At 43.7% G+C, this 18,259-nt stretch overlaps 1 protein-coding gene across 4 annotated transcripts in view; it reads right to left on the bottom strand.

The window, feature by feature from the left end:
- The window catches only part of clcn2c (chloride channel 2c), a 677,449-nt gene that overhangs the window by 13,704 nt on the left and 645,486 nt on the right, over window positions 1–18,259 (bottom strand). For all 4 annotated transcript variants that reach the window (XM_038815641.1, XM_038815642.1, XM_038815644.1 and 1 more), the window contains 2 exons: window positions 15,015–15,053; window positions 137–241 (listed from right to left, as the gene is read on the bottom strand). In XM_038815641.1, coding sequence (XP_038671569.1) covers window positions 137–241; window positions 15,015–15,053 — 144 coding nt within the window. The remainder of the gene's footprint in view (window positions 1–136; window positions 242–15,014; window positions 15,054–18,259) is intronic.

Genomic DNA, 18,259 nt, shown 5'->3' with positions numbered 1-18,259 from the left:
GCTAGAATTCACAGCATAGAGTAGTTATTTAGCTAATAATCTGTTTTGCAGCAACTTCAGTTGATTTGAATTCACCGACACAAAACTTGACACAAAAAAGGTTTTCGCAATACAAAATGAATCTCGTTTCTCTTACCTTGTGTAGAGATGTCCATTCCACAAGCTGGAAGGGAGCTGGGTCAATCTTGCAATTGTTGAAATCCACCTGCTCTTCAAACTGTTTGTCCTCCCATTCGGCAATCTAGGGAAATATCTTTCATTATTAAATTGTTGTCACAGTGTTTCAGGTTTCACCACTAAATTCAGTGAAGCAAAATTAAATAGAATTCCATTCAGGCACATTGCTATGGGGTATAGAATTCCAAGTACATTAATTTAGCCTAGTATTCCAGCTGCTATTATTGGAGACCTGAAGTTCCAATATCATATAGTGACTAATGTAATATCAGTTCAGCAAACACTATGAATTTCACTGATGCTTTGACCGATTCTTATTTATGTCATCCAAGTTGGAACTCCCAATCAATGCCTCAATCCCTTTAATTGTTCCGGTATCACACATTCGTTCATAACTATAAAGGAAATTCTGGTCAGTGGCAAAGAAATGGCAAAGTCATGTTCGTTAAAATTGTTTGTTAAAAAAAAAATATTCTTACTCAAACTAAATTTTTCAATATTACAAAAATAACCCCAACACAATATAACCCATCCCAATCAAGAGTAGTTCAGACAAAATTTTACAAAATTACAAACCAGCCTTCACCCCATCCGCTAGACTGGCCAAGTCCATGGCGCGAGGCCTAATCAGGGGTCACCCAAATGACCAGATATCGGAAACTAGTCCTGGCCGGATGTAAGCCTCTCCAGATCCGCCGTCCTCCCCGAGGGATTCAGCGAAAAAACCTCACTCTTAACCAGGTTTAACTTAAACCTGGAAAAAGAGCCAAACTCCCTCACCACCTCCATTATACACCACCTCCCCCACATTGGAAAGCGGGTCCAAGGTGTATTATAGCAAATCGGAAAACCCTATGTTCCCTCCTTCCACCGTCTATCCACCTCCAACTGGTAGATGGCCTCTAGGCAGTGGCTAGTGGCTCAATCACAAGGCTAACAGCAACGGAAATAATGGGTACCCCTGCCTTATACCCCGGTACAGTTGAAAGTAACCTGAGATCAGGGCATTAGTACGGACACTCACAGTGGGTTTCCTACGCAAAACCTAATCAAAGATATAAACTTTGGGCCAAAGCCAAAATGCTCCAAAATACCCCCACTCAACCCTGTCGAATGCTTTCTCTGTGTCCATTGAAATAATGACCTCTGGCTTGGTCACTGTGGAGGATGACAACACCACGTTCAACAAGCTCCTAATATTGGCTGACAACTGTCAGCCCTTAACAAATCCTGCCTACTCCCAAATCACTCCCGGCAGGCAGGGCACCAAACGATTTGCCAACACCTCAGGCAGCAACTTAGCCTCAGCATTCCGAGAGAAACCGGTCAATATGACCCACATTCCGTAGAATCATTATCCTTTTTCAGAATCAAAGAAATCGATGCCTGTGCCAACGTGGCTGGCAACACCCCACGAGGATAGAGAATCGTTGAACATATCCTGTAGAAATGGAACTAACAGACCGGTGAACTGTTCATAAAATCCATCCCGATTTGGTGCCTTGCCCACTTGCATTAAACAAATACAATTCATGATCTTCTCCTGTCCAATCGGCGCCTCCAGCTCCTGCCTTTTTTCCTGTTCCACCTCCAGGAAGGTCAACTGATCTAAAATTGCAACATTACAGAGTCATCCTCCGGAGGCTCAGACCTATACAGCCCATGGTAAAAGGCTTCAAGCACCTCATTAACCTTCTCTGAGGCAGAAACCAACCTGTTGTCCGAGTCCCTAACCTAAATTATCTCCCAGGGGGCAGCGTGCTGCTCCAGCTGGTGAGCTAACAGACGACTGGCCTTTCCCCAAAATATCACTCTTGAGCGACACAGCTGGCTCACCGCCTGCCCCAGTGACAATAAATCAAAATCCACCTGCAATTTCCTTCTCTCTGACAAAAGTACCGGTGTTGGTGCAATCAAGTATTGGTGGTCCAACTCAAGGATGGAATCTACCAACTTCTGCCTCTGCACTTTCCCAGATTTATCCTTATACGCTGTATATTCAATTATCTCACCACTAATAACCACCTTCAGTGCTTCCCAAAGTGTGGAAGGCGAAAAGGACTCATTCTTGTTCAATTCCACATACTCCCCACTGCCGCCTTTTAAATGAAAAGAAACAAAGCTGTGTGGAGTCTTCCGGCCAGAAGCAACAGCAGAGAGCAGGTCACGCACCCTGCTCATACAGCTGACATCAAGCGGTCGCCATGTACATGCTTTTGGCGCCAAATCATGGAGCAGAGTTGCTTCCATTTACCAGCTGCTGGAAAGAGGACTGTGAAGATGTATACTTTCCTTAAAAGTAAGAGATGGCCAGAGACTCAAATAAGCAGTGTACAACAGAATCTGCTGGAGCAAGCTGCTTTGGGGAGTCTAGGGTAAATCAGAGCACTTCTAGTGTTAGCTTCGTACAGAACTCCAGGGCCTCTGGTTAACAGCCTGAAAATCAGAAACTTAACTTGGGAACAATGCAGTATAAAGATGATTTCTTGAGGCATGGTTTTGTCAATTGTGTAAATAAGGATGTACAGACCTTGGGCGAGATTCTGCCAACCCCCCCCGCCGTGTCCTGAATTCTCCGCCACTAGAGATTCGGCGGGGGTGGGAATCGCGCCGCGCCGGGCGCCCCGCGGCGATTCTCCGGCCCGCGATGGTCCGAAGTCCCGCCGTTGTGAAGCCTCTCCCGCCGGCGGGATCAAAACACCTACCTGACCGGCGGGATTGGCGGCGCGGGCAGGCACCGGGGTCCTGGGGGGGGGGGGGGGGGGGGGAGATCTGACCCCGTGGGGGGGGGGGTGCCCCCACGGTGGCCTGGCCCACGATCGGGGCCCACCGATCAGCGGGCATTGCCAGTGCCGTGGGGGCACTCTTTTTCTTCCGTCTTCACCATGGCGGAGGCGGAAGAGACCCCCTCCCCTGCGCATGCGCTGGGATGACATCAGCAGCCGCTGATGCTCCGGCGCATGCGCGGACTTATGCCAGCCGGCGAAGTCCTTTCAGCCCCGGCTGGCGTGGCGGCAAAGGCCGTTCGTGCCAGCCGGCAGAGCGGGAACTACTCAGGCGTGGGCCTAGCCCCTCAATGTGAGGACGGCCTGACACCGGAGTGGTTCATGCCACTTCAACATGCCGGGACCCCCCCCCCCCCCCCCGCCCCGCTGGGTAGGGGAGAATCCCAGCCAATGTGTGTTATATGCAGGGAAGTACTGGCAAATATGAGAAGTTTTAGATTTTAAAGGGAAATGGTGGGTGAAAAATTTCTTTTGAAGTTGAGACCCCAGCGTCAGTTATTAACTTACAGCTGACTCCAAATTAAAAGTCTACGCTGCTGTAGCCGACCTGTGATACCACAATGGCCACTAAATGGCGTCCTGGAAAGGGTGCTGGGAAATTTAGCCAAGTACAGGGCAAGCAGGTTGCAGTTTAAATAAACACTGAGGAGCAAGCTGCATTCTAGACATCGCAATACACAGGAAAAAGGCCATTTCCAGGGCATCCCAGGAACAATAGAACTATCCTGTCAATCATACTGGTTTACCGGACTCAGTGGCAACTATTGAAGGGCCTACCTTCCCCGAACATTTGCAGGCATGGCCACTGAGTGCCCACCCCGAAATCGATGTTGCAGCCCCTGATTGGACTTGATTGATCAGGGTGATCGAACCCTGTTCAATTGATTGGTAATGACCCAAGGACCGCCCAAAAAGGGATGTGAAATCCAAGCAGGTTAAGAGGTGCTGCACACCTTAGAATCTCGTTCTGCAGCAGCTCACAACAGCAAAGAAACAACGGTGATCTTCACCGGCCACCATGAAGAAGACCATCACACCACCAAACAGAAGGAAGACCAGAGCATCAGACCAGACTAAGGACCGAACACAGAGGACCACAAAGTCAAATACAGATAAAGGCCTTTATCTGTCTGGGTGCTTGCTAGTCACTCTAAAGTTAAGTTAAGGTCTAGTATGAACTTTAGCATTCTGTAAAATAAGTTGTGTCGGACGGTATGATTGATTAACTGTAACATTGTGTGAGTGTGAATAAATACTACTTGATTAAACAAAACCGGCTTACAGTCATTTGCCCACTGCATATAGGTTAAAGACACACTGTGGTAACAACAGCATTAAAAACATGTCAAAAGTCCATGAGGTTGTCAGCATTCTGGAGTAGCATCTCCCAGGACTATCCAGTGCTGGGTAAAACACGCATTTGGTTGCCATTGCCCTTCACGATGACCTACATGTGCGAGGTTAGATTTTCCGTTTCCATAAAGATGAAGGCAGCTCAAAGGAACTGGCTGGCTTCTGCACCTGATGTGTGCATTGCTCTCTCCTCCTGTGAACCTGATTCAAGTGAAATCATGAGAACCAAACAGACTCCCCTTCCTTGGTGTGTGTCGCGAGGTTTGCCCGCCATGGGTCGTGAAAGTCATCCGGCTGGCAAAACTGGGTCCCAGAAAAAAAGTTTGAAAAACACCGAAGAAGAGGATTCAGAACATGTTTGTTGCACTATCTGTCAAACTATTTTAGACCTTCTGCATTAGAGAAGCAGGGTTATAATTACAAGATAGACACTGACGAACCCTCAACTACTTTTATTTCACCATCTGGCAGCTGAAAGATCATTAACTGCAGGGCTGTATAAATAATATGGCACTGGTCCCACAACACTTTTCCCACTTGCTGTGTTATCTTTTTGACAAGAAAAGAGGAAGTAATTCACCTACAGGCACAATCTTCCAAGAAAGTTGAACAGAGGTAAAATTAATTACCTTAATGGAATTGAATTGGCTTCGGGGGAAAGAAATTTGTAGCTTCACCTTAATAATAATAAAAGGCTTTATCGTTGATAAATTTAGAAATTTGTCTTTGTGGGCTTTAGGTATTCTTGAAAAGTTACAAAAATTATTCTGGCAATATCAAATCAATGCAGCTTTCTAAAGGCAAAATGTGCATATTTGGTATTGTGTAACAGTGACTATTTGAGCAGTGTAGCCAAATTCATCTTAATTATCTGGGTTTTGCTATCAGCAGCAATCGAACAGTGCTCGTGGTTCAATATACTGACAGCTGCTGACAGAAATTTCATGGGCTTTTGAGCACAAACTCGCTATCATTGGGAGTTTGACCCAGCACAACGTCCTCTGCGAGGGATTTGCAGCATCTGTGAGCAGATTGGAGAATCCTGATCGACACAACTGGTCCTGTCTACAACTCCCTCAAAACCCATTCACTTACACATGCCAAAATCAAGCCCTTACAGACTCTATTACAGAATCGAAAGAGGTAATAGACCCCAAAAATGTAAAATAAAAGTACTAATTCTGACAAATGGGGAGAAAAGATGATTAGTTGGCAACGATAAAGTGGCTATAGTCCCAGATGACCACAGGCTGCTTTCCCCTTTTGAGGGGGGAGAGCTGACTGGCGGTGATTTAATTTGACGATCATCACACCTCAGGTGAGGGGCAAGGTTGAGAAGGTGGGGCCCTCATGTATTACCTCAGCCGGTACGGGAATTGAACCCGTGCTGCTGGCCTCGCTTTGCATCATGAACCAGCTTTGCAGCCAACTGAGATTTGATGATTAGTAAGAACTACAAAGAAGGGGCACAAAATAAAAGTCTGCACAGCAGGAATGTGGGTCCCGTGAAAACGAAATGATTGACATTGTCAATGAACATGAGGAAATGGTGGATACATTAGATAATTATTTTGCATCAGTATTTACACTTGAGGATGATGTCAGCATACTGGAAATGCGAAGGAAGCTAATATTGAACCATTGATAGGGATCCACTAAAATTAATATAAGCAAACACTCAGCAATGAAGAAGATAATGGCACGAAAAAGTGACAAATCTCCAGCACCAAATGTGTGTGATTCTCGACACCACGCCTGAGAAGACTATATTGGACTTTCAGGCTTGTCAGAAAGATACCTGGATGCTAAGGGTTAAGTTATAAGGAATGGTTATACAATCAAGGGTTGTATTTAGATGAATGAATAGTGATTTGATTGAAGTTTTCAGGATACTTCCATGAGTTGGGAAGTCCAGGACCAGAGGGCCTGGCCTAAAATTTAAAGCGAGACATTCCACGAGTGAAATTAGGAAACGCGCCCTATGCACAAAAGCTGGAATAAGTTTGGAACACTCCTGATAATGGAAGTTGATACTAGTTCCATTTCTAATTTTAAATCCCATATTGATAGATTTTTGTTCTCCAAAGATATTAAGGGATACAAAGTGAAGGCAGTTTTGTGCAGTTGGGTTCCTGATTGCCTATTATATCATTGACTTGCAGATCAGGCTTGAAATGCTACATCTGCCTGCTCCTGTCCCTCTGTTTCTAAAACAGGAAGCATAAATTTGATTTAATCATTGTAAAATCACACACAGGATGAAAGTAAAGAGTGAACATCAGAATATAAGAAACAGGAGCAGGAGTAGACCGGATGGCCTGTTGGCCTGAACGGAATGCAATTCAGGTTGATCTTGGGCTTCAACTCCACTTTCTCATCCCCTCCCCAAAACCAATGATTCGCTGAAAGCACAAACATTTGCCTATTCCAGCCTTAAACAAACTAAATGATCTGCGGCAGAGATCCAAAGATTCATAACCCTTTGAGTGAAGTAATTGTCCCTCATTTTAGTAAATAATTGGTCCTTACTCTGAGATTGTGCCCCAGTGTTTTACATTCTCTGACCAGCCGAAACAACCTCTTAGCATCTACCCTATCGATCCCCTTCAGAATCTTGTATCAATGACATCATCTCTCATACTTCGAAATTCCAGAGAAGATTGACCCAATTTACTCAGCCTCTCATCCCAGGGGTCAATTTATTAACCATTGCTGCAATGACCCCAATGCAAGTATTTCAGTCCTTGATATGAAGACCAATAATACACAGTATTGCAATGTGGTCTCACTACTGCCTAGTACAATTGCAGAGAGTCTTCTTACCCTTACTCCAAACCCCTTGAGTCTGCTCTGGCATTCAGTATAATGGTGGTTGATCTTCCGCCGTAACTCAATTTTCCCACCCACTCTCTATATCCCTTGCTTTCCTGAGTGACAAAAAAATTTGTCTCTCTGAGTCTTAAGTCTGGAGCATCCACGACCTTCTGGTTGTTAGCTTGGCACCATTTAAAATATTCCTTTGGACTTCGATTGGAAGTAAAAAGCTCCCTGGGAAATTTCACTTTCAATGGGATGAATTTAAATATGGGCATGAATGTGACTTGACATTTCAGTTCGAGCAGGAAACCATCGATCCGCTGTCGAGTGCCCCAGCAGCCCATAACACACCCATATCTACCGCCACAGCTTCTGAAGTCAAATCGGCCCTCCTGAAAGTGAACCCTCAGAAGGCGACGGGTCCGAATGGGATTCCTGTTTGTGCAGCCAGAGCCTGCGCGACCAGCTGGCAGATGTGTTCGCGGACATCTTTAACCTGTCCCTACTCTGCTCCGAGGTCCCCAAGAAGGCCATCATCATACTGGTGTCAAAGAAGAACCAGGCAAGTTGCCTCAATGACTACCATCCAGTGGCCCTGACGTCAGTTGTAATGAAGTGCTTCGAGAGGTTGGTCATGAAGTGCATCACCTCCATACTCCCAGAAGGCCTTGATCCACTGCAATTCGCATACCGCCGCAACCGGTCTACAGCAGACGCCTGGCCCTACACTAATCCCAAGAGTATCTCGACAACAAGGACTCCTACATCAGACTCCTATTTATTGACTACAGCTCCATCTTCAACACCATAATCCCAGCCAAACTCATATCAAAACCTAGGACTTGGCTCCTCACTCTGCAACTGGATCCTCAACTGTCTGACCCACAGACCACAATCAGTAAGAATAAACAACAACACCTCCTCCATATAATCCTCAATACCGGGGCCCTGCAAGGCTGCGTACTTAGCCCCCTACTATACTCCCTGTACACACATGATTGCATGGCAAAATTTGGTTCCAACTCCATCTACAAGTTTGCTGACGACACAACCATAGTGGGCCGGATCTCGAATAACGACGAGTCAGAATACAGGAGGGAGATTGAGAACCTAGTGGATTGGTGCAACAACACCAATCCATTCCTCAATGCCAGCAAAACTAAAGTGCTGGTCATTGACTTCTGGAAGCAAAGTACTGTGCACACCCCTGTTAGCATCAACGGGGCTGAGGTGGAGATGGTTAACAGCTTCAAATTCCTAGGGGTGCACATCACCAAAAATCTGCCCTGGTCCACCCACGTCGACTCTACCACCAAGAAAGCACAACAGTGCCTATACGTCCTCAGGAAACTAAGGAAATCTGGCATGTCCACATTAACTCTTACCAACTTTTTCAGATGCACCCATAGAAAGCATCCTACCTGGCTGCATCACAGCCTGGCATGGCAACTGCTCGGCCCAAGCCCACAAGAAACTTCAGAGAATCGTGAACACAGCCCAGTCCATCACGCGAACCTGCCTCCCATCCATTGACTCCATGAACACCTCCCGCTGCCTGGGAAAGCGAGCAACATAATCAAAGACCCCTCCCACCCGGCTTACACACTCTTCCAACTTCTTCCATCGGGCAGGAGATACAAACGTCTGAGAACATGCACAAACAGATTCAAAAACAGTTTCTTCCCCATTGTTACCAGACTCCAAAATGACCCTCTTCTGGACTGACCTGATTAATACTACACTCCTGTAGTATTCACCCGATGCCGGTGTCTATGTATTTACATTGTGTACCTTGTGTTGCCCTATTATGCATTTTATGTTTATTTTATTTTCTTTTCATGTACTTAATGGTCTGTTTGAGCTGCTCACAGAAAAATGTTTTCACTGTCTCTTGGTACACGTGACAAAAGACAAATCCAACAATCCAATCCAATCCAGATTTTAAAAAATAATATAGTTCATCAAGGTCCTCCTATTACCCTAGCTCCCATTACAGCCAAATGCATTTTGAACAACCTGAACATTTGCACCTCTAACTCCGTAAAAATTAATTATCATTCGTTTTGTTAAATGAAAGTTAGAACCATAGAGGTTTATAGTAAAGAAGGAGGCCATTAGTTCCATTGTCTTGATGGACTCTTGGTTAGAATAAGCTAAACTAATCATATTGCTTGACTGTCTCCTCACAGTTCTGTATTTTTCTCTGCTTCAACTATTTGAAAGATGCATTTGACTGGAGTTCCACTTACACCAAATTTAGGCCGAATTTTTGCCTATGCCAGAATGCAAAACCAGTGGAAATCAGATGCAAATGCAGTGTCACCAATAAGGGAAATATACAGGGATGCGACATGTGCTATGATGCCACATTCTCAGTGTCCCCTGTACAATCCACTCCTCTTTTGCTGTCTTTATTATACATGACAGGGATATATTTATTGAGAAGGTAATTCTAACTACTTAGTTAAACCTAATGCAGGTGGGGTACAGGATCCAAAAAATTTGGGGATGAATTTTGGATAACTATTGTGAAGATTTCAGAATTTAGGAATAAGAAATGAGAAGGAAATTGCAATTAAACTCCAGAAATCCTACTTACGTCAATATCTCAAGATTTTTGGTCATGCGGTGCTAGTAATTGCGTAAATCCAGGAGACTTGTGCAAGCTGATTGGTGGCTATGTAAAGCAGAGAGTTTCAGCACATATCTCTCGGAAGGAGCATGCTTCTCATGTCATCATGTTTCAGTGACAAATGAATTTCTTTGAATAATACAGTACAACTCAGCACTTATGACATTGTTTCACTCGGGCTTTCCAGCAAAGCAAGCCATGCTTCAACAACCTACCATATAAACAATTTATTCCCAATTACTCTCTTCATTCCTATAACGATTCCACACAGCAGAAATAGTCTTTCCCTACTAACTCTTTAAAATGACTCTCCAGCATAAGGTCAGAAATGAGTAGTTTTGTTGATGATTCTACAGTATTCAGTACCATTCATGGATCCTCAGCTATTGAAATGGTCCATTTCTGCATGCCACAGGACCTGGACAACATTCGGGCTTCGACTGAAAAGTGTCAAGTAACGTTGGTGCCACAACAGCATTCCCACTGCTGAATCCTCCACCATCAACATTCTGTGGATTAGCATTGACCAGGAACTTAACTGGACTAGCCATATAACTATTGGGCGGGATTTTCCACGCACCCCTACGCATGTTCCGCGGCAGCCGTTGGCTGGCAACGGGACCTTCTGATCCTGTCGCTGTCAACAGGGTTTCCTGTTTTACGCACCTCCTGCTGCCGGGGAATGGTGCGGGTTCACCATTGGTGGGACCAAAGCTCCCGCCGGTTAGAATGGCCAGGAAATTCCATCCACTGTCTTTGCAAGAGCAGGTCAAAGACTGGAAATTCTGCAGCCAGTAACTCACCTCTCAACTCCCCAAAGCCAGTCCATATCTACAAGGCACAAGTCAGAGACGTGATGGAGTGCTCACCACTTGCCTGGATGAATGTAGTTCCAAGAAGCTTAACACCGTCCAGGACTAAGCAGCCCACTTGTTCAGCATCCATCCACCACATTCGTCCACCAGCAATGCACAATGCGTATCATTTACAAGATGCACTGCAGCATTTCACTAGTGCTCTTTCGACAGCACCGTCCACAGCCGCATCCTCTACCGTTTACAAGGATAATGGCAGCAGGGACAGGGGAACAGCACCACCTACTAGTCACACCATCCTGACATGGAACCATAGGACCAATCTTTCACTTTCACAGCAACAAAATCCTGACACTCTCTTCTGAGCAGCACTGTCGCGTTACCTACATGAGCTGAATTGGTTCATCACCGCCTTTCCAGAGCAATTAGGGATAGGCAACATCCCATGAAAGAATAATGTAAAAATAATTCTTCATAATATAAAAATACTCTATTTGTAGCCTACTCTGCACTGTTGGAAATACATTTCCCAACCTGGCATCGTCCTAGTGAACAACACTACATTCTACATGGCTTTATTGACCTTCCTATAAATTGGTAACCATAAACTGAACACAATGCTGTGGGCTAACTAATCTTATTTGCAGATTCATTATCACTTGTATGCTATACACCTAATTAAAATAGAAGATGTTTCTGGTTTATTTTTTATTGGTTTTAGCTACTCATAGCCATATTTCAGGGAATTATGGGCAGAATTTTCCAGCCCTTCCTGCAGGCAGGATTTTCCAGACCCACCAAAGGCAATCCCCCAAGGGGCGTTCTCCGGCAGTGGGATGGGCGAGTTATGTAAAATGCCGTAGACATCAGTGGGATCAGACAATCCAATGGTGAGCTGCCCCCACCACTGGGGAACACGCTGCAGGAGGCTGTAAACTCCTGCCCTATGGGCTTGTTTCCCAGCGGCATGAGGTGGATTCAATGGGAAATCCCATTGACAGTGGGACCAGAAGATCCCACGGCCGGACAACGGCGGGGTACCTCCCATCACCGAGGAACTCATCACATGGAGGCCAGACAATCTCACCCTATGCACTTAAACCCCCTAAATTTCCCCATTCATCCTTCACAGGCTTCCCACTGAATATTTTCTCCCCCCAAAAAATGATCTCATAGAATCATCAGTGCAGAAGGAAGCCATTCGGCCCATCGGGTCTGCACCGGCCTTTGGAAAATGCACCCTACTTAAGACCACACCTCCGCCCTATACCCGTAAACCCACCTATCCTTTAGGACACTAAGGGGCAATTTAGCATGGCCAATCTACATAACCTGCACACCTTTGGACTACGGAAGGAAACCGGAGCACCCGGAGGAAATCCACGCAGACACGGGGAGAAAGTGCAAACTCCACACAGACAGTGACCCAAGGCTGGAATTGAACTCGGGTTCCTGGAGCTGTGAAGCAGCAGTGCCACCCATGCACATGCTCATCCACATTAATGACACCTTCTGCCTGTATACCTTTTATTCTGTTGGCCTAAAAGCATTCCTGAAGTCTTTTACAGTCTTTAGTAAATTTTGAAATTGTAGGACTTATAATAAATGAGCCATTTTGCCAATAGTAAATTGGACCCAAGCTAAACTCTGAATTACATCACTTCCATTTCCTCGACTCTGAGGAACACCTGTAAGTTGTAATTCTCTATTTCTTGCCTATTAAGCACCTTTCTCCTCATAATTTTACTCCTCATAATTTCCTCACACGCAGAATTTGCTTCTTCTGAGACAATGCACTGACTGTCTTCTGAAAATCTATAAGCTTAACATCCTTTTAAAAAAACTCCATGAAATTTGTCAAACAAAATTAGCATTCAAAGGACTTGCGGTGTTTTTTCTTCATTAACTCCCCTTTTTCTAAATGCGCATTTTTTAATCTTTATGTTTTTCCATATCTGATTTTGGATTAACAGTTCATAATCAGTTGGCTATCTCTTTTTTATCCTTCTTAAACAAAGATGCAACATTGTCTACTCCCAAATCTTGCGGTATAGTTTTCACATTTAAAGTAGATTGAAAAATAGTTGCCAGAGTTTCTGTTCTCTCCTCTCTGACATATTTCAATCATTTTGAGCGAGTGTCATCTGAACCTAGCATGTATGCAATGCCTGCATTTTTGCTTTGTGTCAACACATCAAGAACACAATACTTTTAAAATATGCATTAACGGGTTTAACTTGATGTAGCTTTCTAAACTTTAATCCCAGTGCTCTGGACATACATCCCAGAAGTTTTAATTGCTTTAAATTGCTGGAATATATTGGCAAGCCTATTATTTCTCCAAAATTCCCATAGAAACCTCCTTGTTCTGATTCAATTCCATCTTTTGCACACTTATGGATCTTTGGTGTGCTTTTCTTTTACTGATGTTAAATTTATTGCAAAATTGATTTAAATCTTTTTGCTAACCTTGAGCCGCTTTCTCAGTCACTATTCTTCTGGTTATTAGAGTACTAGCAAATCTGTCAAGCTTCTCGTGAGTTTGATTTTCCGATATTTCCATAGATTAAAAACAATATTGGTCGACGTGCTGAGATTCCACCCAACTCCTCCTTCCAATATGTCATGTTGGCAGGCACAATGTGCATGCATTCGAAACATTTGTCACCTTACTAATTACAGAGATGTGCAGTTATTGTTAATGTGAATGTATTGAAAGTGCCAAGTAATGATATTTATTGGAGAACCAAAATTTGTACAATAAAATTACTGCTTACTATTTTTCAAGATACTAATCTTTCACTGCTGACCCAGTCAAAATCACTGGCTACGGCTTATTTCTTAAAAAATAAATTTAGTGTACCCAATTCATTTTTTCCAATTAAGGAGTAATTTAGCGTGGCCAATCCACCTACCCTGCACATCTTTGGGTTGTGGGGGTGAAACCCACGCAGACACGGGGAGAATATGCAAACTCCACACGGACAGTGACCCAGAGATGGGATCGACCAGGGACCTCAGCGCCGTGAGGCAGCAGTACTAACCACTGCACCTCCGTGCTGCCCCTGGCTATGGCTTATTGATCAATGCTAAGAGTTCTTGTTAATGGGTTAATTTTTAAATTAATGTGCATGCAATGGGGTTTTCCACCAAGCTGCTCTCGAAGTTACATCAGTGGAGCAGAGAAAATGGTGAGTAAATCCTTATCAACATTCTTTTTTCGGATATGTGAGATTTAACTGTGAACAGGGACAACTGTAACAACAGTAGATGTCTCAAATTGTGCCTGACATATCGTGTGAACACAGAGACTGGGCAAATTTCCAATTGGAAATCAACAGGCAAGTAAGATATTTTTCAAAGCCCAATACATGCTCCAGAACTTGGCTCAGTGATAGCTAACTCACTATATGATCAGACAAAGTTCAACATTGCCCACAGAAGGACCGCTGGCAGCAATGGTACCTCTGTGCCTTCACCTGTGTCATTGGATGGTTCAACTCTGAGGTTTGCTTGCCTAGCCTTGGAACAGCACAAAAAAAGTACTTAACTGGCCATTGGGTTCACCTCAGCATACAGACTCCTCTTGTTCTAGCCTCAGCAACAGCTATCTCCATCAATGATGCTATTAAGCCTGCTAAGTTGCCAGCCATCTGGTTGGGCCAGCAACTCTGAGGGGTAGGCCACCGTCCTCAATTGGACAGCAGTCCCGGCAACAATCCAAATCGGCTGCCACTGGTAAAATCCAGTGCGGGCCCGGGAGCCCAACACCCACTACCTGTGGGGAAAACTCCAGCCAGAGAACGAGATTAATAAGTAAAAATTGCAACCTGCCAATCGAGGTCACAATATTCTATAACGGAATGAATTTAGTCTTTCTTTCAGATAATGAAAAGTGGGGGAAATATTTCTGGAGGATTCCTAGTCTTTTACATGCTTTTTCCATTATCATTATCACGTATTTGCTTCAATATCCATAAGATATGATGAACAAGTCAAAGCATTGAATTCTCCTAATTGAAGAGATTGTGTAACTCTTGTAGAGGATTAAAATATTGGATTTATTAGTAATCACCGAGAACGTAACAAAACAAAACATAAGTGAAGACAATTCAATCAAACCAATTTCTTGTATTAATCATGCCCAATTTTTCTAAGGTCATATCAAATTATTCAATCTTCGAACGTAGATATCAATCTAATATTACAGGTCACAGGTCACAATACCCAGCCCTGATCAGCTCAATTAGAAGGGTGACATTTTTATTGATTCTGTAAAAACAAATGTATTGCACCACTCCCAATAATATTAGCTTGCGATATATTCACCAAAGCCTAATTTATTGTTATAACCTTCTCTTTTGTTCCTCAACAGGTACTAATACAATTATTTTAAAAAAAGAAATGAATTAACAGCATTGACTGATGGCTCACCTCTGATGCGGACATGTCATCTTCAATTTCATATTGATCCTGAACCAAAAGAAATAAATATCGATCAGTATTGAACAATTCCCGACAAATAACATGCAAGTGGCTGCTTACAATTTGCACATGCATTTTAAGATGCCTCCAATCTAGAAACTTTCAAAGAGAAGTGTCTTAATGTAGAGATAATGTAATAAAGTTAGAGAGTAATACATAACAGATTATCTATTAATTCATACATTGGTGTACATACCATTTGATGTTGGTTTCATGCATCCTAAAATCTCGACACACATTTGTAATAAAGAGAACTGGCAACTGCTCAGATCATGGAATACAATGGTAATGATTTTTTTTAGTACTGAGAACAATGGTTTGGACTAGGATTCTGTAACTCAAGCCTATTTGGAGTTTCAATGCACCCAATTTTCAGCACTCCAATGTAGAAGGAAAAAATAATTTTTATACCATAATGATGTTCTGCTTCAGATGTCTTTGGCACAATATATAGCTATCCAGTGTTTACTTAATGTGCCATTGACACAAACAAAAGTCAACCCTTTCGTTTTGACAATCGGCCCTATGTTCGTCACTTTGTTTCCATCTGCAGTGTTCCTTCAGCGACTTGGAGATGATCTGAACTCATCACTGTAAGAACGTACCAGTTATAAAACGAAGTCAAAATGCCATGTTATTCCAGAATACAAGTAGTACCGGTTGTTAATGCTAATTAAAATCCAATATGAGAAATTCTTGTTGACGCTAGGGACTGTTTCCATCATATTAAGTTATTACAACAAGCCAGCTGCATCCTTACGAGAGTGATCCTTTCTGTTGCTCCTGTGGACAAAATGTAGGTGATCAATTTAAACAATAGATTACCACGTGTTGCCATATTGCTTTCGTATTAACTCAAATTATCCACCTTTATTGAAATGTGTCAATTATTTGGGGAGCTGATTTTCTATTTTAATCTGATTTATTGGCGAAAACAAGATTTGACATGAAGGAGTAGATTTAAAATATAAATTTTCAATTAAGGGGCAATTTAGCGTGGCCAATCCACCTACCACATCTTTGGTTTGTGGGGGTGAGACCCATGCAGACATGGGGAGAGTGTGCTAACTCCACACGAGCAGAGACCCGGGGCCGGGATCGAACCCGGGTCCTTGGTGCAGCAGTGCTAACTACTGTACTCCCATGCCACCTTATGAAGCAGTAGATTTTGAGAATGGGTTGGAGGCAGATGCTAGATTTTTGTACATTGCATCCAATTCCTCTTACATAAGAACATAAGAACTAACAGCAAGAGTAGGCCATCTGGCACCCCGAGCCTGCTCCGCCATTCAATAAGACCATGGCTATTTTTTTTGTGGACTCGGCTCCATTTACCTGCCCACTCACCCTAACCTTTTATTCCTTTACTGTTCAAACATGTATCTACCTTTGCCTTAAAAACATTTAACGAGGTGGCCTCAACTGCTTCACAGGGAATTCCACCGATTCACCACCCTTTGGGTGAAGAAGTTCCTCTTCAACTCAGTTCTAAATCTGCTCCCTTATTTTGAGGCTACATCCCCTAGTTTCAACCACCCTTTCAGAATGTTATGTGGTTCTATCAGATCCCCCCTCATTCTTCTAAATTCCAATGAGTATAGCCCCAATCTATTCAGTCTCTCCTCAGAAGCTAATCCTCTCAACTCTGGAATCAACCTAGTGAATCTCCTCTGCACACCCTCCAGTGCCAGTACATCCTTTCTCAAGTAAAGAGACCAAAACTGTACACAACACTCTAGATGCGGCCTCACCAGCACCCTACAAAGCAACAACATGACCTCCCTGCTTTTAAACTCCATCCCTCCAGCAATGAAGGACAAAATTCCATTTGCTTTCTTAATTACTTGCTGCAAATGCTAACCAATTTTTTGTGATTATGCACAAGGACACCCAGCTCCCTCTGCACAGCAGTATGCTGCAAATTTTTACTATTTAAATAATAGTCCATTTTGCACTTACCCCTGCCAAAATGGATGACCTCACATTTAGCAACATTGTACTTCATCTGCCAGACGATTGCCCACTCACTTAAACTATCTACAGCCCTCTGCAGACTTTCAGTGTCCTCTGCACACTTGGCTCTACCACTCATCTTAGTGTCATCCATGAGCTTTGACACATTATACTTGGTCCCCAACTCCAATCATTGATGTAAAATGTGAACAATTGCGGACCCAACACTGATCCCTGAGGCACACCACTAGCCACTGATTGCCAACCAGAAAAACACCCATTTATCCCCACACTTTGCTTTCAGTCAGTTAACCAATCCTATATCCAAGCCAATACATTACCCATAACACTATGCGCCTTCATCTTATGCAGCAGCCTTTTGTGCAGCATCTTGTTGAATGCCTTCTGGAAATCTAGATACACCACACCCACCAGTTTCCCATTGTCCACCGCGCTCGCAATGTCCTCAAAGAAGTCCACTAAATTAGTCAAATATGACCTGCCTGCCAGTGCGGTGGTGCAGTGGGTTAGCCCTGCTGCCTCACGGCGCCGAGGTCCCAGGTTCGATCCCGGCTCTGGGTCACTTTCCGTGTAGAGTTTGCACATTCTCCCCGTGTTGCATGGGCTTTGCCCCACAACCCAAAGGTACGCAGGGTAGGTGGATTAGCCACGGTAAATTGTCCCTTAATTGGAAAACATGAATTGGGTATTTTAAAAAAATATAAAGATATGACCTGCCTTTCATGAACCCATGCTGGTCTGCCCAATGCGACAATTTCTATCCAGATATCTCACTATTTCTTCCGAAATGATAGGTTCAAGTATTTTCCCCACTACAGAAGTTAAACTAACTGGCCTATAGTTACCTCACTTTTTAAATAGTGGCATCGCATTTTCTGTTTTCCAATCTGCCGGAACCGCCCCAGAGTCCAGCGAATTGTGATAAATTACCACAAACGCATTTGCTATTTCCCCCGCCACTTCTTTTAGTACCCTGGGATGCATTCCATCAGGGCCAGGAGACTTGTCTACCTTTAGCTTGCCCAACACTACCTCCTTAGTGACAATGATCATTTATAGGTCCTCACCTGCCATAGCCTCCTTACCAACAGTTTTTGGCACATTATTTGTGTCTTCCTCTGTGAGGACCAGCACAAAATACTTGTCCAATGTCTCGACCATCTCCTCATTTCCCATTATTAAATCCTTCTCATCCTCTAAAGGACCAATGTTTACCGTAG

Source organism: Scyliorhinus canicula, chromosome 13 (assembly GCF_902713615.1).
Source record: "Scyliorhinus canicula chromosome 13, sScyCan1.1, whole genome shotgun sequence".
NCBI lineage: Eukaryota > Metazoa > Chordata > Chondrichthyes > Carcharhiniformes > Scyliorhinidae > Scyliorhinus > Scyliorhinus canicula.
Note: the sequence above shows the minus strand (reverse complement) of the source record. Positions and strands in the feature narration are given on the sequence as shown.